Here is a 22,145-nt window from a genome sequence, read left to right as displayed (position 1 = left end):
TGGCACCCTGCCCTCGGACCCCAGTGTCCCCTGCTCTGGCCCCCGAGCTGTGTTGGCACGTGTCTTTCCTGCTCCCTGGCTCTGAGCAGGCCTACCCCGTGACCCCGCTGGGCCGTCCTGCTGGTCAGACACCCCGGCCTTCTCCAGAGCCCTCCCTGCAGGGCTCCTGCTTGCCTCCTCCTGAGATCCCTTCTGGGAGGCAGGGCCCAGAGCCCCAGGGACCCGTGGCTGAGGCAGAAAGGGCCCCTGGGGAAGAGCACGTGGCTTCAGGGGAGCAGGCAGGGAAACCCCCCCCCCCCAACTTCCCGGGTCTGGAGCCCATCTGGGGCAGCTGGGAGGCTGCGTGGCCCTCACGGCCGCTCCAGGGGTGGACCAGGCCAGCAGGGCACAGGACTGCCCCCAGGGGCGAGTCTGTGCGTGGCGGCAAGCAGCAGGCACCCCTGGGGGAGACCACATGGGTGGGCCGGCATGGGGCCCAGAGTGCCCGGGGGAGGGGCTCAGGACAGATGGGGTGGCCCCCAGGAGCCCACACCCAGGGTTTGCCCGAGGTTACCAGCCACGAGGGACCATGAGATGATCTCTGGTCTGTAGGGGAGAACTTTCTGGAAGGTGAGAGCCCTGAGGTCTGGGGACGCCCCCCAGCCTCTGCCTGGAGGGGCTCCTCCGTGCGACCACAGGCTGTTGGCAGAAGGTCAAGTGTGGGGACGGGGCCTCTCCCGGCACCCTCCACACATGTGGGTCCTGGGAAGCTTCCCGGGACCCTCACCCATGTCCCTGACGGCGGAGAGGACACCAAAGAAAAAACCCGTGGTGCGGACCCCCGAGAAGCAGAGACAGAAGGGCAGGAGCTCGATGGGGCCTCTGCCCCACCCCTGCCAGGCCTACTGGTGGCGGGGGGCGCCCAGCTCCGGGCCCACCGGTGAGAGCTTGCCCCCTGGCCCATCCTGTGAAGCCGCGGAGGATGTGGGCCAGTTCCAGCTGCCCCAGGCCCGCCCGCCCGTGCTCTGATGGGCCCCCAGACCCCCGCCCCACCCCCGCAGGAGGCTGGCTTTCTTCCCCGCACAGCACCCCATGGCAGGTGAGAGCCTGGCCCATGTGATGGCTGCTAGTCGTCCCTGGGGCATTGCAGACAGCTGTGCCTGACACACACTGCCCAGCCTACCCCGTCCCACTGTGCCCCCCCATGAGGAGGAGGGGCAGTCCCCCTCAAGAGGACTTGGGGAGGCTTGAGGGCAAATGGCAACCCCCAGGCTGGGGCCAGGCCGGGGCAGGAGGTCAGGGAGTGGGCCTCAGCTTGGCCAAAGCCGCCTGGTCCAGGGAGGCTCAGTGTCTGCCCAGTGGCCACTGCGTGCCAGGCCCCTGCCCCTGGGAGCCGAAGTCCAGGGCCAGCCACTCCCCGACACTGGAGAAGTAGAGTGGGCGCAGTGAGGTGGACGCCCCCCCGCCTCCCCACCTGGGCTGCAGGGAGGCCAGGCACCCTGGGTGAGCTGCAGGCCACGAACAGGAGGGACCTCCATCTGGTCCCTGGAGAGCAGTGTCGGAGACCCCTGGGCCCACCTCCGCGTGCCCACCTCCCTCCTCCCCCTGCGGATCCGTCCAGACCTGGGCAGGGGGTGCGGTTGCTGGGAGGAGCCCACAGACCTGCAGGGCCCAGTGTCCACAGTGGGCAGGGACCATGTCCCTTGGTGCTAGACTCCCAGCTGGGCAGGCAGATGGGGCTGGTGGAAAGGGGAAAGGCAACGACCCTGCCAAGCTGGGCACCTCGTCACCCGGGCTGCGGCTCCGGGCTGGCAGTGCCCAGAGGCCCCCGCAGGCCTGGCTGCACGTGCTCAGGCAGGAAGGAGGGTCTCTGCCCTGAATGTGGGTGGAAGCGGGCAGGAGGCCAGGCTCCCAAGAGCCTCTTCGGGCTTCTGGGCAAGGAAGGGTGCTTCCAGCAGGGCTGGGGGTCCGGGGGCTGCGCCAGGACCTCTCGAGGGCAGCCCAGCCCAGCCCCAGCTGTTACACGGAGCTGAGGGCCGGGGACACCGGAGCGAGTGCTGCAACCACACTGTATTTTGTTTTCACTAAAACGTGTGATGAGCTCTGGCTGCGCTTGCAAGGTGCAGCAACTGTACTTCTGGGTGAGTCATCTTTAGGCGCGCTCAGTCGTGCCCGACTTTTTACGACCCCACGGACCGCGGCATACCAGGCCTCCCTGTCCGCCATCTCCCGGAGCTTGCTCCAGCTCGTGGCCTTCGAGTCCGTGACGCCCTCTAGCCATTTCCTCCTCTATCGCCCCCTTCTCCTCCTCTAAAGTTTAAAAAACTAGGGGCTTTCCTGGTGCTCCGGTGGCTAAGACTGCTCCCAACATAGGAGGCCCAGGTTCGATCCCGGGTCGGAGGACCAGATCCCACACGCTGAGACTAAAGATCCCTCGTGCCTCAGTGAAAACTGAAGATCCTGGTGGCCACGAGACCCAGCATAGCCAAATACGCTTTTTAAAGAACTGTTTGCAGAATCCAGTCGCGACAGTCGCTCTAGACGAGTCGTTTTTACGCGCACCCTCAGTCCCGTCCGACTGCGGACACGCGCAGCCCCACGGACTGCAGCCCTCCAGGCTCCTCTGCCCCTGGTATTTTCCAGGCAAGAGTGGTGGAGTGGGTTGCCATTTCCTTCTTCAGGGGGCCTTCTCGACCAAGGAGTCAGACCCACGTCTACAACGGCAGGTGGAGTCTTCACCACCGCGCCACTTGGGGAGCCCTGAGTCGTTTTGTGTAAAGGTGTTTATCAATTATGGTTGAGCTTTGCCTTTTAATCGTAAGAGTTGGCTTTTTATCGGGCTTCCCGGGGGTGGCAAAGAACCTGCGGCTCAGGCCTGGGGTGGGGGAGGCTCCCCCGGAGCAGGGCATGGCAACACACCCTAGCACTCTTGCCTGGAGAATCTTATCAGGAAGAGAAACCTTGAAAAACGTAGGGAACTTTGACTGGCAGTCTTGGTCAGGGAGCCTGGAAGGGCCGTGCATGCCTGACTCAGACCCCCCAGCCCCACAGGGATGAGGCTGCGGCGCCCCGGCCTCCAGTGCCGCGCTCCCACAGAGGCTGGGACACCAGCGGGCGCTCTGCGTTTTCTGGCCACGCAGCTGGGGGGAGTTCCCAGACCAGGGACTGAACCTGGGCCGTGGCAGTGAAAGCCGGGAGTTCGAACCACTGGGCCACCAGGGCACGCCCTGTGCTTGGTGCTTCCTGGTGGGCACCTGCTGCCCCTGCCCCCGAGGAGCTCCGGTGGACGGTGGGCCAGGCCCTTGCGTGTGGGGAGAGGGGCCTCCAAGTGCCCCAGCTTGTGAGAGGGCTTCAGGGGGCTCACGCACCCTTCCCGCTGCCCTGCAGCAGTGTTCCTACTCTGCTGGGTCCACACGTGGAGGAGGCCGCCCTGCCTGTGGGGGGACAGGGCCTGCGGGGTCAGGCAGGGCCTGGAGGGGACAGGGCCTGCGGGGGGGACAGGGCCTGTGGGGGGACAGGGCCTGCAGGGGGACAGGGCCTGCAGGGGGACAGGGCCTGCGGGGGGCGGGCAGGGCCTGGAGGGGACAGGGCCTGCGGGGGGGACAGGGCCTGTGGGGGGACAGGGCCTGTGGGGGGACAGGGCCTGCAGGGGGACAGGGCCTGCAGGGGGACAGGGCCTGTGGGGGGCGGGCAGGGCCTGGAGGGGACAGGCCCTGTGGGGGGCGGGCAGGGCCTGCGGGGTCAGGCAGGGCCTGGAGGGGACAGGCCCTGTGGGGGGCGGGCAGGGCCTGGAGGGGACAGAGCCTGGGGGGGGGACAGGGCCTGCGGCGGGGACAGGCCCTGTGGGGGGCGGGCAGGGCCTGGAGGGGACAGAGCCTGGGGGGGGGGACAGGGCCTGCGGCGGGGACAGGCCCTGTGGGGGGCGGGCAGGGCCTGCGGGGTCAGGCAGGGCCTGGAGGGGACAGGCCCTGTGGGGGGCGGGCAGGGCCTGGAGGGGACAGAGCCTGGGGGGGGGGGACGGGGCCGGGGGGGCCGGGGGGAGCCCTGGGCCTGGGGCTCGACTCAGGCCTGGGTTGGGGGTGGAGGCCCCGCCTGGCCGCCGCCGCCGCTGCAGGAGCTGACCACGGAAGGCCCGATGGTCACACAGCACTTGAGGGGCGGGCTGTCCCATTCTGACACGCTGCTGACCGCCGCCCCGTCTCCCCGGAGGGCCCCGTCTCCCCGGAGGGCCCCGTCTCCCCGGAGGGCCCCGTTGGCGGTGGCAGGATGACTGGGCCTGGCGCGGCAGAGTGCCCCCAGCCCGGGAGGCCAGGTGCTGCCTTGGCAGGGTTTAGGGTCCGGTGGGGTCAGGGGCGTAGGATAGGAGCTTTCAGAGGGGCTGGGGCTGCCCCCCGGCTTAGGCGGAGCATGATGGGTCCTTTGGGAGGTTGACCACCAGCTCACTGAGGCCAGAGTCCCTGAGCAGAAGACCTGCGCTAACCGGCCAGGCCCAGGGAGGTCAAGGCAGGGCCCCCAGATCCCCCGTCATGCCCCATCTAGCTGGGAGGAAGGACCCAACCAGGGCCAGGCCCTTCCCAGAGGAGAGGAGGCGGCCTGGGACTGAGCCAAGGCCTGAAGCCTCGGGCCTGGAGGCCAAGGGTGGGCGGAGGTGGCCCAGGGCGAGCTCGGGGGTCGAGTACAGGTCCTTCCCATGTCTGACGGAGCCCAGCACCCAGTGCCCGGCTCTGTCCTCCCCCAGGGGTGTCTGAGGCCACCCATGCCCTCCACAGCTGCCCTCCAGCCCCCAGGACCAGCGTGTGGGGCCACCCCCCACTGCCGCCGGCCTTTCCTGCCCCCTCTTCCCCTGCCTGCCTCCCGAGCGGTGACCCAGGTCCCCCCAGCCCTGTTCTGGCCCCGCTTTGGCCTCAGGGCTGTGGAGCCTCCTGCTACCCTGCCTGTTCCAGAGTGAGAACACCCTGGCCTTGACCCCGACCCCTGGGCTCCCGCCTGGAACAGAGCATTCTGTCCTCTGCCTGGTGCAGCTGGGCCAGTGTGGGGAGGCACCCGGAGGAGGCAAGGGGCGGCCGAGCCCGGGAGGCTGGCTCGGGGGCCTCCCTGGGAGGGTTGGACCCAGTGGGCACCCCACCTGCCCCATTGGCTTCCCACGCTGTCCAGGCTGTGACCCAGATGCCCCCATCTCTGGTGGGCAGGGCCTGATTGGGCCCCGCCCCTGGAGCCCACCCCCAGCCTGGTTCTGAGGAGGACGTCGTGGGGTCACACCCCTAGGGAGGGGCGCCCGCCCAGCCGGCCGATAAAGAGGTGGGCGAGCCTGGGGTCAGCAGCACCAGTGGCGCGTCCTGCCCCGTCCCTGCTGGGATGGGCCTGTGGGTGGCTCTGTGGGTGGCTCTGTACCTGCCGAGAGCCCTCCAGGGCCAGAAACCACACACCCGGGCAGCCCCCAGCTCCATTCTGCACAGTTTCGAGGACAGCAAGGTTAGGGCCGGGAAGGGACGGGAGGTGCCCGCCAGGCCCGGGTGCAAGGAGTCAGCCAAGCCAGCTCTCTGGGCACCCCTGCCATGGAGACCCCTGGCCTCCAGCAGCAGAGAACCCTAGACTCCCCCGTAGTCCCCACCTCCCCCTGCGGAGTTGTGGGGAACGTCTCAGTCCCTCTGCACAGAGAGGCCCCCGGGCCAGCGTCACAGTCCCTGCTGGGCCCAGGCTCTCTCGGGCTCCTGCGGGCATGAACGAACACCGGGAGCCATTGCCCGGCCCCTGCCTACCCCCAGCCCCTTGCAGTTCCAGGGAGAGTGGTTTGTCCTCGGCCTGGCGGGCAACACCTACACGGTAGCAGACAGGTCCCTGCTGAGCCCTTTCACGGCGACGTTCACGCTAAACAAGAACAACCGCTTTGAAGTGGCGTACGCCATGTTCCGGTGAGTGAGGGGCTGGGGCCCAAACCCTCAGAGGCCGATGCTTCCGTGGCAGCTCCGCCGAGGGCTCCAGCCGCACTCTCCCAGGGCCTTCCTCCTAACTTGATGTCCAGCACGAGCTGCTAACAACCTCACCCGGGTCTGGGGGGCCGTCTTCAAAAGAGGGGAGGCACGGACTAGATCACAGACTCAGGAGAGCCCGGGGCTGGTGGATGCCAGGCTCCACGGGATCCAGCATCTCAGACACTGTGATCAGAGGCTCCTCACCCCCGTCCCTCTCCTCCTCTCAGCTCTGCCTGCCCTAGACTTCCGTTCAGGCAGGTTCTCCCCTCACAGGGATAAGATGGTGGCTTACACTGACCTCCTCAGGATCAAAATTCCAGAACAGAAGAAACATGCAGGCCGGCCTGGCCATGGTGTCTGATCGGCTCCTCCTGAGTCCTCCATCCCCCTGGACCTGTTGCTGTGTTGTCCAGGGCGACAGGCACTGTGGTGGACCGGCCGGGATGACTGGCTGGGGAGAAGTGGGGAGGCTTGATGGGCAGCCCTGGGGTCCCCTGGGGGTGCACAGCCCCCCTGGAGATGGGGAAGCCACAAGGCTTCCTTACCCGGGCAGCTCCTCCAGCAGGTCCCGTGGCCTTCCTTGCCCACCCACCCACCCAGAGATCTCTTTTGCTTGGGGCCCTTGGATCCCGGCGTGAGACAGGAAGCCCGGAGGCCAGCACCAGGGCACACAGCAGCCCCCTGCCCCGGCTCTGTGCAGGCCCAGCCACGCCAGACCCCAGCGGGGAGTCTCCAAATCCTTACCCGCTCCTGATCCCTCCAGGGGCTGGGACCCAGTGCCAACGCCACCTCCGGAACCCTCTGCCGTTGCTGTCAGTCGAGTGCGTTTGCCTGGCAGGGTCAGGGCACCAGGTCCTGCCTCCCAGCTCAAGTCCAGGGCCCACCCAGAGCTCTCCCAGGCACGTCACGGCCCAGAAACACCGTCCCTCGAGCGTGCGCCTCGGGTGCCTTTCAGGTCTGATTCCAGGCCAAGGAATGGTCAACGGATGGTCCAGACCGAGGCCACAGATGGGTGGGCCACACGGCATCAGAGCTCCCAGGGCTGAGGTCCCCCTCCACAGGGCAAAGCCCCAGGTCTGCGTAGGGCTCGTGAGTGGGCCCTCCCGGTGGGTCCACCTGGGGGCAGCCCCTGGGAAAGGCCTGGCCAGGTTCTGGAACCTTCTTCCTGCCTGTCCCCCTCCCCAGGGGCCAGCGCTGTATCACCTGGTCGTACGAGCTTATTTCTCAGTCCCAGCCTGGGGTGTTCTCAGTGGATCACAGTGGAGGTGAGGGGGCGGGGGGCGGGGGGAGGAGGGGGCAGCCTGTGGGTGCTGGTGGGGAGGCCTGACGAGGCTGCACCCCCAGAGCCCGGGGCGGACCCCGAGGAGATCCACGTGTACGACACAGACTACGCATCCTTCGCCCTCCTGCTCTCCAGGAAGCAGTCGGGCCTGCAGTGGGTCCTCAGGGTCAGCCTGCTGTGTGAGCCCCTCACCCCAGCGCGGCCGGTCAGGGTGGATGGGGGGCGGGGAGGCCATTCTGTGCTCCCCCGCCTCGTGGCTGAAGCCAGGCCGTGCTCCTCGGCCCCCAGGCAGAATATGGGCCATTCAGACTCAGTTGCTGGACAAGTTCGTCTGCCTGGTCCGAGCTCAGGGCCTCTCGGACGACAACATCATCTTCCCGGACCTGACAGGTGGGCTTCTGCCCCGGCTGGGGTCTGCCCGGGGCCTCGGAGCCCTGTGGGGCCCTGCGGGAGCCCGGCCCACACTTGGGGCCCAAGTGTAGGGTCCCAGCTACCCCAGGGTTCAGCCTGAGTGTGTACTGGGGGTCTCACTGCTCCTTGGTCTTCTCCCCACCTGGGTCCCCTTCCCCCGGGCCACCCCCTCCCCCAGGGTCTCCCTTCCCCCAGGTCACCCCTCTACACCCAGGTCAACCCTTCCCACCCGGGTCCCCCTCCCCCAGGCCCCCCCCCCTGCCAGGTGCCCCTCCCATCACCCCTGAGTTTCTTGCCTCTGCCCTTACACGTGATAGCCACATGCTTGAACATATACCACTTACACACGCACACATGCATACACATGTGCACAGGGAGGATGCCCTCGGGTACACACTCACAAGCACGTGCACGCCCACCGCACACCCACCATGCCTGGCCACCGAGGTCTGCAATGAGTCTGGCCCCATGGGCACTCCCCCCCCAGGAGGTCAGGCTGGTGGCAGGGCAGCCCCTCGAGGTGCCTTGGCCCCCACCCAGCCCTGCCCCCTCCCTCCCACCTGCCTCTTCCCCTTTCCCTCCTGAAAGCGACTGTGCGCACGTGTGCGCGCATGCGTGCAAGTGTGTCAGTGTTTGCTGTGTGTACACGTGTGCACGTGTCAGTGTGTGTGCACGTGTGTTCCCGTATGTCGGTGTGTCCGTGTGTCTGCACGTGTGTCAGGGTGTGCGTGTGTGCGTGCGTCTGTGTCTGCCTCAGCTTCCCTCCCAGCTCTGCCCCAGTCCCCTCTGGCCTCTATCCTGAGGCTCTGTCTCTCCATCAGACTGGTCAGTCCTGCCTGACAACTGCTGAAAGATGAAGTCACCTCACCCCCTGCCAAACCCGGCCTCACTGCCCCGCTCTCCCCGCCTCCACTCCCAGCATAAAATAAACGCGCTGTGCTGGGGCCTAGGAGTGTGAGCGACCGTGACCTTGGGGCAGGTGGGGAGGCACCCGGGTTGGGGCTGCTTTCGGAGCACCCGTGCCCAGCCCCTGCCCACCAGGGGCGTGCGCCCGAGGGCGTGAGTGTGTCTGTACGTCCTTGTGGGCGGTACTGGGTGGTTCCCAGGACAAGGCCCCTCATCCTCCAGCTCCTTGCTGGGGGCCCTCAAAGGCCCCTCTCTGCCCCCAGAAGGCCCGGAGGACCGGACGCAGAGGCCCCAGGGTGGGGAAGGGGAGCTGGGCCTCCTGCCGCTGAGGGTGCGGGGACGGACACTGCGGGACAGAGACCTGCCAGCCGGGACACCAACCCGTCTGAGCACCAGGGCACCGCCCCTTCCTGAGTCTCCTCCCGGTGTACCCCCAGATCTACCCGCCCAGGAGGTGTAGTGTGCGCCCAGGGCCAGGGTGGAACTGGCCCCAGGAGAGGGCAACAGGCATCCAGAGGGACCCCTGCTGTGCCTGACCTTGGCCTCCAGGCGCATCTACCCTCAGGAGAACTCCGGGTGGGGCTGGTTTAAAACTCCTCTGAAAGCAGCCCTTCCAGCATCCCTGGGCAGTGGAGCCTGGTCCCACAGACATGTCCACCGAGCAGGGTGTCGCAGAAACCAGGCAGGTTCTGGGACGGAAGCCCTCCTCGATGACCCAGATCGACCCCGTAATAGACCCCAGGGGCCCAGCGTGTGACGGACTCCTGTGGTCACGGTTTGATATCTCTGTGTGCATCTGACTCTCCAACAGCTCAGGCTGTCCAGACACAAGCCTGCTCTGCCCGCCGCTGTGTCCCAGACCCCGAAAGGCAGCGGACACAGAGGAGGCAGTGAAGACCTGCCTGCTGGGGCAGGGGGCGGGCCCTGAGCGGATGGACGGATGGAGGGAGGGGGGGTGAGCAGAGGGCTCAAGGTGTGCAGGTGGGTGGCTGGTGGGAGGACGAGTGGAGAAGGTGGGCATGAGGGTGGCTGTGTTTCTGACCGAGGGCTTGTGGTTGTGGGGTGCATCCTTCCTGAGTGACGATGGGCCTCTCCTCTGTGGACTGGCCACCGGGTGGTGGTTCACAGGCTGGACCCTCCGCCGTGGTCTATTCTCTGCCCCGCCGTGTTCCTTCCTCTCTCCTTCCCCTGCTGACCCATGGTGTTCTCCGTGGACAGGGGCCATCCTTAAGAGGCAGGTCTAAGCCCTCGCTGGCCTGGGGCACGGGCCAGGCAGGGGACAGCAGCTGGGTGGGGTCCGGACCCCAGGCGCAGGCAGAGAGGAGGGGCCCCGCTCGGCCCCCAGCCTTCTTCTTAACCCTGCACAGCTCTGTGAGGGGCAGGGGGTGCTCTTGGTGCCTCTGCACAGATGAGGAAACTGAGGTTCAAGGATGCTGCCCGACCCCTTGGCAGAGTCACCAGACCTCTGGCCACCCGCACGCCCCTCCTGTCGGGTCAGTGGGGTGGGCCTGAGTTTCACCGTCAGCTGGCCTGGAAGCACTGCGAGGGTTGGGGGTGGATAGGCGCTCTGGTCCTGAGGGGACTGAGCTGGGGTTGGGCAGAGACGGATGCTGGAAGGATGTGGTCTGGCCGGTGGCTGCCCCGCTGATCTCCGTGGGAAGACAAAAAAATAAGTCACTTCAGTCGTGTCCGACTCTGAGAGATCCCATAGACGGCAGCCCACCAGGCTCCATCCCTGAGATTCTCCAGGCAAGAACACTGGAGTGGGCTGCCATTTCCTTCTCCAGTGCATGAAAGTGAAAAGTGAAAGTGAAGTCGCTCAGTCGTGTCCCACTCTTCGCGACCCTATGGACTGCAGCCCACCAGGCTCCTCCATCCATGGGATTTTCCAGGCAAGAGTACTGCAGTGGGTGCCATCGCATTCTCTGATATTTAAAGTCTGCTGCTGCTGCTACTAAGTCGCTTCAGTCGTGTCCGACTCTGCCCCAGAGACGACAGCCCACCAGGCTCCCCCGTCCCTGGGATTCTCCAGGCAAGAACACTGGAGTGGGTTGCCATTTCCTTCTCTGCGGGAAGACAGAAGGGCCTGTTTAACCGTCTGAAGAGCAGTTTCTGACTCTGAGCTGCCAGGCCCCGCCCACGAGTGACCGGCAGCGCTGGGAGCCTTCGGGGTGTCCCGCAGCCCCGCCCTCCGGCCTGCCCCTCCCCGCCCCGCCATGGCCCCGCCCTCCATGCCCCGCCCATCAGTGATCGGAGCCTGCAGGGTGTCCCCAGCCCCGCCCCTCCCTGGCCCCGCCCTCCCGCCAGGCCCTGTCCTCCAGGCTGGGTCTCTCTGCCTGTCCCCATGGGAGGGTGTGGGGCAATGGCCCCGCCTGGCAGGCCCAGATGGCTTGCTTTTGGCTAAAGTCGTCGCGTAGCTGCGCAGGGTCACTGCAGCCGCCCACCCCCTACCCCCGCTGGCCCGAGTGTTCCCACGGCTGTCCTACTGGCCGTCTGTCCAGGTCACGCCCTTGGCCCATGCCACCTGCTGCCTCTCTCTGAGGCTGGCTGGACGTCCCTCCCTGGGACGGCTCTGGGTGGCTCGGTACCAGCCTGTCCCCAGGACGGGTCAGTATCACCTGGAACCCCACCTCTGCCTTCTGACAAGCAGAAACCCTGTAAAAAAAAGCGGGGGCCTGTCCCTGGATGCACTCACTGGCACCTGAGCCTTTAGAGGCATGAAGGCGTCAGAAGACCCCAGCCCCCTGGGGGGCTCAGCCCTGCGGTTCTCTCAACCAAGCCCCCTTGCAGGCAGGGCAGTGTGGTGGCCGCCTGCCAGCAGGGCCAGACATGGGCGAGGGCCCAGACCAGGCCCCAATCCCGGTCGTGGGTTTCTAATCCTGCTGGCCGGGTGGACACACGGGCCCAGCTGAGCGGTGGCCGTGACGTTGGGGGTGTAGAGTCCGGGAACCCGAGGGTCAGTGTAGCTCTGTTTCCTCCCAGGTCTGGGGTCCCCGAGGGCGGAGACATGACTGGGAGGACGGAGCTGTGTCTGGGTCTGGGTGGCCGCAGTGACTGCCCCGGCGCAGGAGAGACCACCCCAGCCCCTGGGGGACCATTTCAGGGAGAGCAGCCCCCACCAGGGAGAGAGGGCCCTTGAGGCCCCAGGACCCTTTGAGGCCCCAGGACCCTTTGAGGCCTCAGGACCCTTTGAGGCCCCATGTCTGCGACTGGGCTTGCTGGGTCTGACCGTGTGATGGGGGGCAGGGCAGGGCAGCTAGAGGGACAGCTTCACGCCTGGGGGCTGGGGAGGGGGCACACGGCTCCTGCCACTGCAGGGCCGGCGGGTGTGGAGAGGGTGGGACCACGGGCGGCTGACCCCCATCCCCTTCCCTGGTGAGGAAGCCACAGTTCCCCGCTGTGGTGGGGGAGGGCTGGGGCGATGCTGAAACACGGCCTCCACCTCCTTGGCCTTGCCCAGGCCTCCCGCACACACGTCACACGCACACCACACACACACACACACACAGCACATGCAGGCGCACATGTGCCCCCTGCACACGTGCCCACACGGCTCTTGTTCCTGGTAACCTGGGGGCACTAGCTGTGAGGTCTGAGGCCCGCGGCAGCCCCACACAGGGCCAGCCCAGAGCCCGCCACCCAGGAACGGACACAAGATCCCAGCCTAGGAAATGCCGGAGGAGGTCAGGGGAGGAGGTACCAGCTGCTGAGCAGGCGATCAAGGCTCTCATGCCTCCTGCCCCGGGGTGTGCGCTCTGCTCTCCATGCCCACACGCTTCTGGGACGCAGCCTAGAGAGAGCGTCCGGTGGTTGGACCACCGGGCTGCACACCTGCTGGTGCGCGGCCAGGCCCCAGGTGAGCCTTCGGATTCGGTGGCGGGTGTGGAGAGCAGCTCGTCTTTGCGGCCCAAGACACGCCTCCTGAGGACGATCCCGCGCTCTTGAAAGCTGCCAACCTGGATGGCCCTCCCTGTCCACGTTCGGGGCTAGGTCCAGCCTCAGCAGGAGAGCCCCAGGGGCTGTGAACCTGCCCCGCAACGTTCAGCCACAAAAAAGAAGAGTCTGACATGCGCTGCACCAGCGTGAACCCCGAGGACACTGAGTAAAAAGGCCAGACACGAAAGGCCACAGAGCGTGTGGTTCCGTTTACATGAAGCGTCCAGAAGAAGCAGATCCGCAGACAGCCGGTGGAGCGGGGGCTGCTGGGGGCTGGGGCGGAGGGGTTAGGGAACCCTAAGTAGCTTCAGAGTGGGGGCTGGAATCCAGGAAGACCAAGGCGTGGCTCGGGGCGGGGGAGCTTCCGGCCCCGCCCGGGCCTCCTGGGGGCACATCACTAACAGCCAGTCATTTAATTGCCTGCTTGATGCAGCCGCCCCAGACCCCGCCTGTGAGGCCCGGAGCGGTCCGCTCGGTGAGCGCGCAGAGGTGCTGGCAAGGCCGTGCACCCTGGCCCTCGGCCGATTCCACCCTGTACCTTCAGGATACATTTCAAATAGCAAGTGAACTGTGGGCCTGCTTGTGTGGGCTGCCCCAGCTGGTACTGAGCCGAGGAAGGGGTCACGGGAGCCCCTGATTATAGCTGGTGAGGTGGTGGCGTCCGATGTGAGGGGACAGCCCTGTGGGATGGAGTCCTTGGTCTGTGGGGTCTGCATATACGCCAGGGAGTTAGCGTCAAAATCAAACCGTGGGACCCCCAGCTGGGGCCGAGAACCAGAGAACTGGCTGGGGTGGAAACCGCCCCGCTTGCTGTCAGAGTGCTGTCTGTAAAAGTGGCTCAGAGCTGCGTGCTCGGAATGAGGCTGCTGCGTCGTAGGGATCCCATGTCTAGAGTTAATAGACGCTGCCCACAAACACGTACATGTGTGCACATGCACATATATACACACGTGTGTACATACAGGAAAACCCACGCATGTATGCACACGACTACACACACACACACACACAAATACATTGCTGTTTGGTCGCCCAGGCGTCTTGACTCTGTGAGCCCACGGGAAAAACAGGTGGGAAACATATAAAGCACAGAGTGAGAAAGTATACTTAAATCCCAATAGAAGTTATTACATTGAACAAAGTTAACTAAGTACGTCTTAAAAGGCTCATCAGATAAACTTTTTTAATTAACTGATTTATTTCTGGCTGCGCCGAGTCTGTTGCTGCCCAGGCCCTCTTCTGGCTGTGGGAAGCAGGGGCTACTCGTCTGGTGGTGCCCGGCTTCTCGCTGCCCAGGCCCTCTTCTGGCTGCGGGAAGCAGGGGCTACTCGTCTGGTGGTGCCCGGCTTCTCGCTGCAATGGCGCTCTTGATCGGAGCACGGGCTCTGCAGCGCGTGGGCCCAGGAGCTTTGGCTCATGAGCCTAGCTGCTCCACGGACCAGGGACGAACTCATGTCTCCTGCACTGGCAGGTGGATTCTTTACCCAGGAAGCTCCCAGACAAGGATTTTTTTTTTAGTGCATCATAGGCTGTTTTATGAGAGGAACATTTAAGACAAAAGGGTAAATAAATGTTAGGAGAAAAAAAAGAAAAAGGGAAACCACAACAAAATGCTAGGAGGTAAAGGAAAAAATTCCCTAGGTGAATACAGGTCCAGTGAAAGCTATGATAACACCAGACAAAGAAGACTTTAGGACAGAAGAATTACCAGTGACTAAAGGGTTATTTCATGATGACAGCAGAGTCGAGAACGTACAGGAACTTTCCATTTGTGTGAAGTTAATCACACGGCCTCAAAATAACAAAAGCAAGAAATAACAGAACCACAGCCGGCACAAGCCCACAATCCTCGAGGGACAGCTTCCCGGACCTCCCTCCCTAGATGGCAGTGCTGGCTCAGGGCGTTAAGGACAGGAGGTGTGCAGAGGGCACTGCGCTCAGCAGCCGAACGCCATACCCTCTCCCCAAGGACACAAGGAGGTCTTCCCGACAGCCTTACTGAGCTGAAGCTGGCATGCAGCAAGCGGAACACATTTCGGGAGACACACTGATAAGCTGGTAAACGTGTACGTCCATGCAGCCATCGCGATGGAGCCGAGTAAGTGAGTGCGTCACCTCGAAAGCTTCCTTGAACCCCGCCCCCGCCACCGACTGCTGTTATTACAGGTAAGTTTGCACCTTCTGGTTTCCTCTGAGTGGAAACGTGCAGAGCAAACACTTCTATTGGCTTCTTTCACTCAGGAAAAATTAGCTTGTGATGTATCCATATTGTTGCTTTTATCATCGGTCCATTCCTTTTTGCTGCTGAGAGACGGGCATCCCAGACCCCCTGCCCTGCCTCCCGACAAACCTGTATGCAGGTCAGGAAGCAACAGTTAGAACTGGACATGGAACGACAGACTGGTTCTAAACTGGTAAAGGATACATTAAGGCTGTATATTGTCACACTGCTTATTTAACTTATATGCAGAGTACATCTTGTGAAATGCCGGGCTGGATGAAGCACAAGCTGGAATCTTGTGGAATATTGGAATATTGCTGGAAGAAATATCAATAACCTCAGATACGCAGGTGATACCACCCTTATGGCAGAAAGCAAAGAGGAACTGAAGAGCCTCTTCATGAAAGTAAAAGAGGAGAGTGAAAAAGCTGGCTTAAAACCCAACATTCAGAAAACTAAGATCCATGGCATCTGGTCCCATCACTTCATGCAAATAGATGGGGAAACAATGGAAACAGTGATAGAGTTTGTTTTCTTGGGCTCTAAAATCGCTGCAGATGGTGACTGCAGCCATGAAATTAAGACGCCTGCTCTTTGGAAGAAAAGCTATGACCAACCTAGACAGCATGTTAAAAAGCAGAGACATTACTTTGCTGACAAAGGTCCATCTAATCAAAGTCATGTTTTTGCCAGTGGTCATGTATGGATGTGAGAGTTGGACTATAAAGAAAGCTGAGTGCCAAAGAATTGATGCTTTTGAACTGTGGTGTTGGAGAAGACTCTTGAGAGTCCCTTCGACTGCAAGGAGATCCAACCAGTCAATCGTAAAGGGACTCAGTCCTGAGTAGTCATTGGAAGGACTGATGCTGAAGCTGAAGCTCCAATACTTTGGCCACCTGATGGGAAGAACTGACTCACTGGAAAAGACCCTGATGCTGGAAAAGATTGAACGCAGGAGGAGAAGGGGACGGCAGAGGATGAGATGGTTGGGTGGCATCACTGACTCAATGGACATGAGTTTGAGCAAGCCTCGGGTGTTGGTGATGGACAGGGAAGCCTGGCATGCTACAGTCCCTGGGGTCGAAAAGAGTCGGACACAACTGAGTGACTGAACTGAGTGCTTAACTGCACAGATGCACCAAAAGCTGGTCATACGTCTGCCCCCTGATAGGCGTCTCAAGTGTTTACAGTTTTCCACTTCAGCTCAGGTCAGTTACATTTTTTACTATGACCAATAAATCTAGTTTATGTGGGTATTTACAAAATTTAACCAGCTACTGGACCACAAAGCGAGTTTCCATAAACAGATTAAAATGGAGGAGTAGGGGCCTTCCCTGGTGGTCCAGTGGCTAAGACTCCATGTTTCCACTGCAAGGGGTTCAATCTCTGGTGGGAAAACTAAGATCCCACATTCGGCATGGTCAAGAAAATTTTTTTAAATTTTTAAATGGAGTGATAAATGTTATCTGACCACAAAACAAACATACTGTAAATCAGATCTTCTTTAAAAACAAATCTCTGCAGTTCTGGTAATTAAGAAATGTGCTTCTAAGGACATTATAAATTACCTATAGTTGAATTTTAGAAAAGGAGAAAAGGAGGGAAGAAAGTTCTAGACACTTGATGAGCAATTAAAGAGGAAATAGAGGTGGCAATCAGAGATCGGTTTCTGCCTTTCTTTCTTTCTTCATCTCTGGCTGTGCTGGGTCTTGGCTGCTACCCAGGCTTGCTCTGCTGTGGAGTGTGGGGGCTCCCTCTGGTTGCGGAGCAGGGGCTCTAGGCACCTGGCGTCAATAGTTCCGGCTCCCCAGCTCAGTTGCTCCGCAGCAGGTGGGATCTTCCTGGACCAGGGATCGAGCTCATGTCTCCTGCGATGGCAGGCGGACTTTTTATCACTTAGGCATGAAAGTGAAAGTGGAGAGTGAAAAAGTTGGCTTAAAGCTCAACATTCAGAAAACGAAGATCATGGCATCCAGTCCCATCACTTCATGGGAAATAGATGGCGAAACAGTGGAAACAGTGTCAGACTTTATTTTTGGGGGTTCCAAAATCACTGCAAATGGTGATTGCAGCCATGAAATTAAAAGACGCTTACTCCTTGGAAGAAAAGTTATGACCACCCTAGATAGTATATTCAAAAGCAGAGACATTACTTTGCCAACTAAGGTCCGTCTAGTCAAGGCTATGGTTTTTCCTGTGGTCATGTATGGATGTGAGAGTTGGACTGTGAAGAAGGCTGAGTGCCGAAGAATTGATGCTTTTGAACTGTGGTGTTGGAGAAGACTCTTGAGGGTCCCTTGGACTGCAAGGAGATCCAACCAGTCCATCCTGAGGGAGACCAGCCCTGGGTGTTCTTTGGAAGGAATGATGCTAAAGCTGAAGCTCCAGTACTTTGGCCACCTCATGCGAAGAGTTGACTCATTGGAAAAGACCCTGATGCTGGGAGGCACTGGGGGCAGGAGGAGAAGGGGACGACAGATGATGAGATGGCTGGCTGGCATCACTGACTCGATGGACGTGAGTCTGAGTGACCTCCGGGAGATGGTGATGGACAGGGAGGCCTGGCGTCCTGCGATTCATGGGGTCGCAAAGAGTCGGGCATGACTGAGCGACTGAACTGAACTGAACTGACTGAGGCACGAGGGAGGCCCTGAAGATATTTTTCACTAAACACATCAGAAAACACTTTCTGTCAAAGCTAGTGCCCGGTCCCTGGGGCTGGCGGGGTGGGGGGCGTGGTGTGTTAGCGGAGCGGAAGGGGGAAGGGTTAACCGCCTCGGTCAGGAAGTGGAGAAAACGGCAGCCGAGGGCGTCTCAGGAGGAAATAGACAGCCCGGCCAAGACCCAAACGGAAAAACAGCGGCGCAGACAGCAACGTCCCCGGCCGTTTCTGCAGCGGCCGGTCAAGGGGACGGACGACAGGCAAGGCCGCCTGAGGGAAAGGGATGAGGAAGCAGGGAGGAAGGAGAGAGGCGGTACCCACCGCCAGGCTGCACAGCCTGCCCGAGACCGTCCAGGGTCACGAGAGGGCATCACGGGCACCTTCACACGCCCAAGATGAAATGAGAAAAGTCCCAAACAAATGCCTCCTAAACTGTCACACGAGGACACGGAAAGCGGGGAGGGCTGCCGTGTCCCCTGGAACTGCAGACCGGACCCCCGACCCCGCGGCTGCCGCACTTGCCAGGACTCCAGGGGCTGCGGGGCGGGGGGGCAGCTCCTCGGGACCCCCGCTGCGGCTGGGCCAGGCTGGGAGGGCAGGCCGGGGTCGGGGCCAGCCAGGGAGGGCCTCCACCACCACACCCTACCCCACCCCGCGCGATCCCCGCCCCCGAACCACGTCAGGCCCGCACCGGAGAAGACCTGCTCGAGGGGAGAAGCTCCTCCGAATAAAGGGCGGGGAGCGCAGATGTCCATGAAAGGCACTACACTGATGAACGGGGCGCCCGTGCAGGGCCTTTCCGCTGCCTGCGAGGCACACGCGAACTTCCGACGGCAGTGGGGAAGGGCAATCTCCCCCGTAGGAAACCGGGGTCCCCGCACAGCTGAGGAGGTGCCCCTTTCTCCTCACCTGAGGGGCTGCCGGGTCCCCGTGGAACCACCTACTTCCTGCGCTCAGCCACAGGCCCACTGAAGGCTCTGTTTCAAAAAAAAAAATAAACCTGTAAAGTTAATCTCCAAGGACACGGATGTAAAACCCTAAGCAGGAAGGAAAAACGCGAAGGAAACCCCAGCAAGGGCAGGGCCCCAGGGCCGGCTGCCTGGTCCTCGGTCCGGGTCTGGGCTGGGAGGCTGCCAACCCCCGGGGCTCCACTTCTCCTGCCCTCCGTCGGCCCAGGTTGGCACCTGATGGACAGACCCGCCCCTCAGTGTGCAGGCAGCCGCGCCTGTGCTGGCCGTGGTCCCTCCTGCCTCTTCTGCAGGCGTGGGCGTCCCAGGAGGCCCTCTGGGAGCTTCATGCTTCCCCGCCGCCCTCCCGGCCCATCCTTACAGAAACCCGTTTTCCCCCCGGAATGGGTCGAGAGCCCCATCCCTGGCCCGGGGGCTGCCACAGTCTCCAGTTCAGTTACTGTGTCCCTGGAGGGGAGCCGGGCTGCAAGCTGCCTGGACAGGAGGCGGTCACAGGAAGTGTTGATGACCGGGACCCCTGCACCCCTGTTCGTGTCCCCCGGCTCTCGAGGAGGTGGCGCCTTAGGCTCGCTCCCGGGTGGAACACAGCCCTGCATCCCTCGAGACATAAGGGGTCCTCCGGGCGCTGCCCTGCGGTCACTGCCCTCGGTCCCCCTGGGAAGCCAGCCCACAGATCCAGGCACAGGGTCTGTGTACCGGGCATCCGCGGCAGGGCTGCCCTGCGTGCTTCCTTCTGGGCAGGATGCCAGGGCCTGGGTAGGTGCCCCGCGGGCCTGGACGGTGGATATGGGCCCGCTCAACGTGGCCGGACCACCGGACCCAAGTGACCTTGGGACAAGGTGGGAGGCAGGTGCCTGGCCCACTTGCCCCTCGTGTGGTCCCCACCCCGTGACCAGGCCGAGTGAGGAAGCGTCAGGCGGGGTGGGCCTGGGCGCAGGGGGTTGCTATGTGAAGCTGCCCCCTCTCTTGGGTCCCTGGGGCAGGGAGATGGGGAGAACAGGCCAGGAAAGGCCAGTCCTGGAATGTTGTGCCCTGGGGGGGGCGTGGGAGGCTGCAGGCTGGAGCCGGGCAGCTGGCCCGCTGTGGGCGCAGGCCCTGTGGGCGGCCAGATCAAGTCTCCAGATCCTGGCCCCACAGCCCCCAGCACCATCTGGGCCTGCTGGCCAGGGACCAGACCCTGGGGGCCTCCAGAGCTGGCGCCGCCCGCTTTCTGAGACAGGAAGAGGGGGGCGGGCAAGCTGGGGTGTTTGGGGCCCTGGGGCACTGGATCCGTGGGTGCAGTACTGAGCGGGAGCCCCACCCCCGCCTGCCCTCCTGGGCCCACGCTGGCCCTAGGGAAGCATCTTTCCCAGTAGCCGCCCCCAAGCAAAGGGCAACCTGGGCCTGGTTGCCTGACTCCCCGGGAGTCACCGCTTGGCCCCCCAACACACACAGTGAGGACACAGGGCCCCCAAAGAGGATGGTGCCACGTGACGGGAAACCCGCTTGCTGAGGGGGAACCCCGTCCAGGTGTGGCAGGGAGACCGTAGGGAGTCCTCCAGACACCTCTGCTGGGAAGACAGAAGGGGCAGGCTGTGTAGGGGGGCTTTGTGAAGGGCCTGCGCACCCCTGGGTGGCCATGGGGTAGGTCCCCAGGAACAGGGGCTGGGTGAGGCCTCCAGGCCAGTCTTGTCCTGGAAAGGGGCCCCTTGCAGACCCTTGACCTGACCTGGGAGCCAGGCGGGGCGGCCTGGACTCCAGCATGGAGGAAAGTGCGGGGCTGACAAGCCAGGCTCCCCACCCCCTGCCCCCGCCCCACGCAAGCTGACCGGTTCCCAGGAGCCAGAGGAACAGACAGACCCTGGGAGGGAGAACAGGCCCCCACTCAGCAGGTAGAGCCCTCCTGACCCCAGCCCCAGAGCACCCCGCAGCCATCACACCCCTTCTTTCCTCCCCAGGGGGCTTGCTGAAGGCTGGCAAGGCCAGGGTGCCAGGCGGCTGGAGCTCAGCCAGCAGGGTCCCCGGCTGGATGTCAAGGTGTCCAACGTCACCCATCACCCATGGCTGCCCGCACAGCAGGGCTCCTCCCGGGCAGCCATCTGGGGACCCCCTAGCGTTCTCCCAGACGGGAAATGGGGGTGGGGCTCAGGGAGGGTCATGGCTCTGGGCACCGCGCATCCAGCCCAGGGAACTGCCCGCAGGATCCCGGGGGGTCTGAGGCCCACCTCCCTTCCCTGGTGAGGAGGCCACAGTTCCCTGGGTGCTGGGGGTAGGAGGGCACAAACATCGTTCCCACCAAGTCCACGCACGCAGACACGCAGGCACACGTGCGCACTGGCATGCCTGCGTCTGCAGACACGCTATCTCTTGTGTCTCTTCGGGATGATCGCCCCGCGGGCGGGCTGCTCGGGTGGCTCAGGCAGGAATGCTCTGGCGGGAAGCTGTTTTGTTTTGAAGGAAGTTATTGTATTTCTTAGGTCTGGGCGGATTAGCTGGGGGTTGGGTTTTTTTCCACTCCAGCAATTTCTGGAGCCCCTGGACAGCAGATGTCCCATGAGGCCGCTGCACGTGGCAGGGTCCCCTGGCCGCCCCCCGGGGAAGGCTGGGCGGGTGGGCTGGGGAGACCAGTGTGAGGCCGCGGTGGTCCCAGAAGCAGACCCCACTCTGGCGTGTCCAGCTGGCCTGGTCTCGGGGATCCCACACCCTCCTTCCCCTGCGTCCTTGGGCCTGGGTCACGTCTCACCCCCACAAGGCCCTGGTGGGGGTGGTCCCTGTGTGCCCCTGGGTCCCACAGCACCAAGTGGCATCCATGCTCACCCTGCTCCGGCCGAGGGGACAGGGTGACTCAGAGGCAGGGAGCTGCCCCCACCCAGGGCCAGGCCTCCGGAGACAGCTGAGGCCTGAGGGCAGGGCGTGGGCGCTGGGTGTGGGAGGGTATGGGCTCGGGGCGGGGGCACGGGTCGCAGGGCGTGGTGTGGGCGTGGTGTGGGCGTGGCATGGACGCGGGGCGGGGCGTGAGTGTTGCGTGGGCGGGGGGCGAGGGGATGGGCGTGGGGGGAGGCATGGGGGCGGGGCGGGGGCGCGGGGCAGGGGTGGGGCATGGGGGGCATGGGCGCGGGGCGTGGGCCGGGCCGGTCATGGCGTGGCGTGGGCACCAGGCGTGGGGGTGGGTGCTGCCCTCTTCTCACCCCGGGGCTAGTTTCACAGACCAAAATGCTGTGAGCCCAGACCCCAGACTTGTTAGTTTCTGGGAGTGGGTAGGGGCACCCCACACCTGTCCCTCCTCTGGCTGGTTGGGGGAGGGGCCACGTCATCCCCTAGGATAACTAGCCTGGTGGTGAGGAGGCACACACACCCATGCACACACACCCACACACGCACCCTACACACACACAGACACACACGCACACAGACACACACGCACACAGCTCCCAGGATGGGAGGAGGCGAAAGGGCAGGGTGAGGGGCCTGCAGCCCCCCAGGGGAAGGGCTGCGGGATGTGCACCCCAGAATCGCAGACCCCGGCAGCGCTGAGTGCAGGACGAGCGGCCGTGCACACCTAGGTGTGTGTGAGCAGGTGTGTGTGTGTGCACGCTTGTAGGTGTGTGCATGTGTCTCCTCAGGAAGGGGGCAAGGGGCCACACCTAGTAGGAGGTGGGGCTGACCCAGACTTGGTTCCGATAACGGGAGAAGGGAAGCAAGGACGTCCCCTGAGCCCTGCAGCACCCCCAGGGCAGAGACGAGGGTCTCGCTCCGCCTGGGCTCCGGGAGGTCTGGCCGTTGCCCTCAAAGGGCCCCACGTTCTGAAGCTGTGTCTGCGTCCATCTGG

General features: G+C 63.2%; 1 protein-coding gene across 3 annotated transcripts; it reads left to right on the top strand.

Moving 5' to 3' along the window:
- Positions 1 to 7: 7 nt before the first annotated feature.
- LCN12 (lipocalin 12) lies at positions 8 to 8,566 on the top strand. 3 transcript variants are annotated; one of them, XM_068987812.1, is made up of 7 exons: positions 8 to 1,078; positions 5,755 to 5,891; positions 6,715 to 6,906; positions 7,137 to 7,216; positions 7,296 to 7,399; positions 7,522 to 7,623; positions 8,466 to 8,566. In XM_068987812.1, the coding sequence occupies exons 1-6, from the start codon at positions 962 to 964 to the stop codon at positions 7,618 to 7,620; spliced, it is 729 nt and encodes a 242-aa protein (XP_068843913.1). In that variant the 5' UTR covers positions 8 to 961; the 3' UTR covers positions 7,621 to 7,623; positions 8,466 to 8,566. The 3 variants fall into 3 exon arrangements, with proteins under 3 accessions (XP_068843913.1, XP_068843905.1, XP_068843898.1); XM_068987804.1 differs by having other exon boundaries at positions 7,296 to 7,412; XM_068987797.1 differs by lacking the exon at positions 8 to 1,078 and having other exon boundaries at positions 5,477 to 5,891; positions 6,225 to 7,216; positions 7,369 to 7,412.
- Positions 8,567 to 22,145: the final 13,579 nt, after the last annotated feature.

Source organism: Capricornis sumatraensis, chromosome 1 (genome assembly GCF_032405125.1).
Source record: "Capricornis sumatraensis isolate serow.1 chromosome 1, serow.2, whole genome shotgun sequence".
Lineage (NCBI taxonomy): Eukaryota > Metazoa > Chordata > Mammalia > Artiodactyla > Bovidae > Capricornis > Capricornis sumatraensis.
The sequence above is the reverse complement of the archived record's forward strand: the minus strand, read 5'-3'. Positions and strand labels throughout refer to the sequence as shown.

Bases quoted from the DNA above. Each gene is read 5' to 3' on its own strand.
- LCN12 (XM_068987797.1), top strand. From the start codon at position 6,426: ATGGGCAGCCCTGGGGTCCCCTGGGGGTGCACAGCCCCCCTGGAGATG. The intron at 7,413-7,521 runs GTGAGCCCCTCA...CTCGGCCCCCAG, and splicing joins CCTCAGGGTCAGCCTGCTGT to GCAGAATATGGGCCATTCAG. The intron at 7,624-8,465 runs GTGGGCTTCTGC...TCTCTCCATCAG, and splicing joins CATCTTCCCGGACCTGACAG to ACTGGTCAGTCCTGCCTGAC.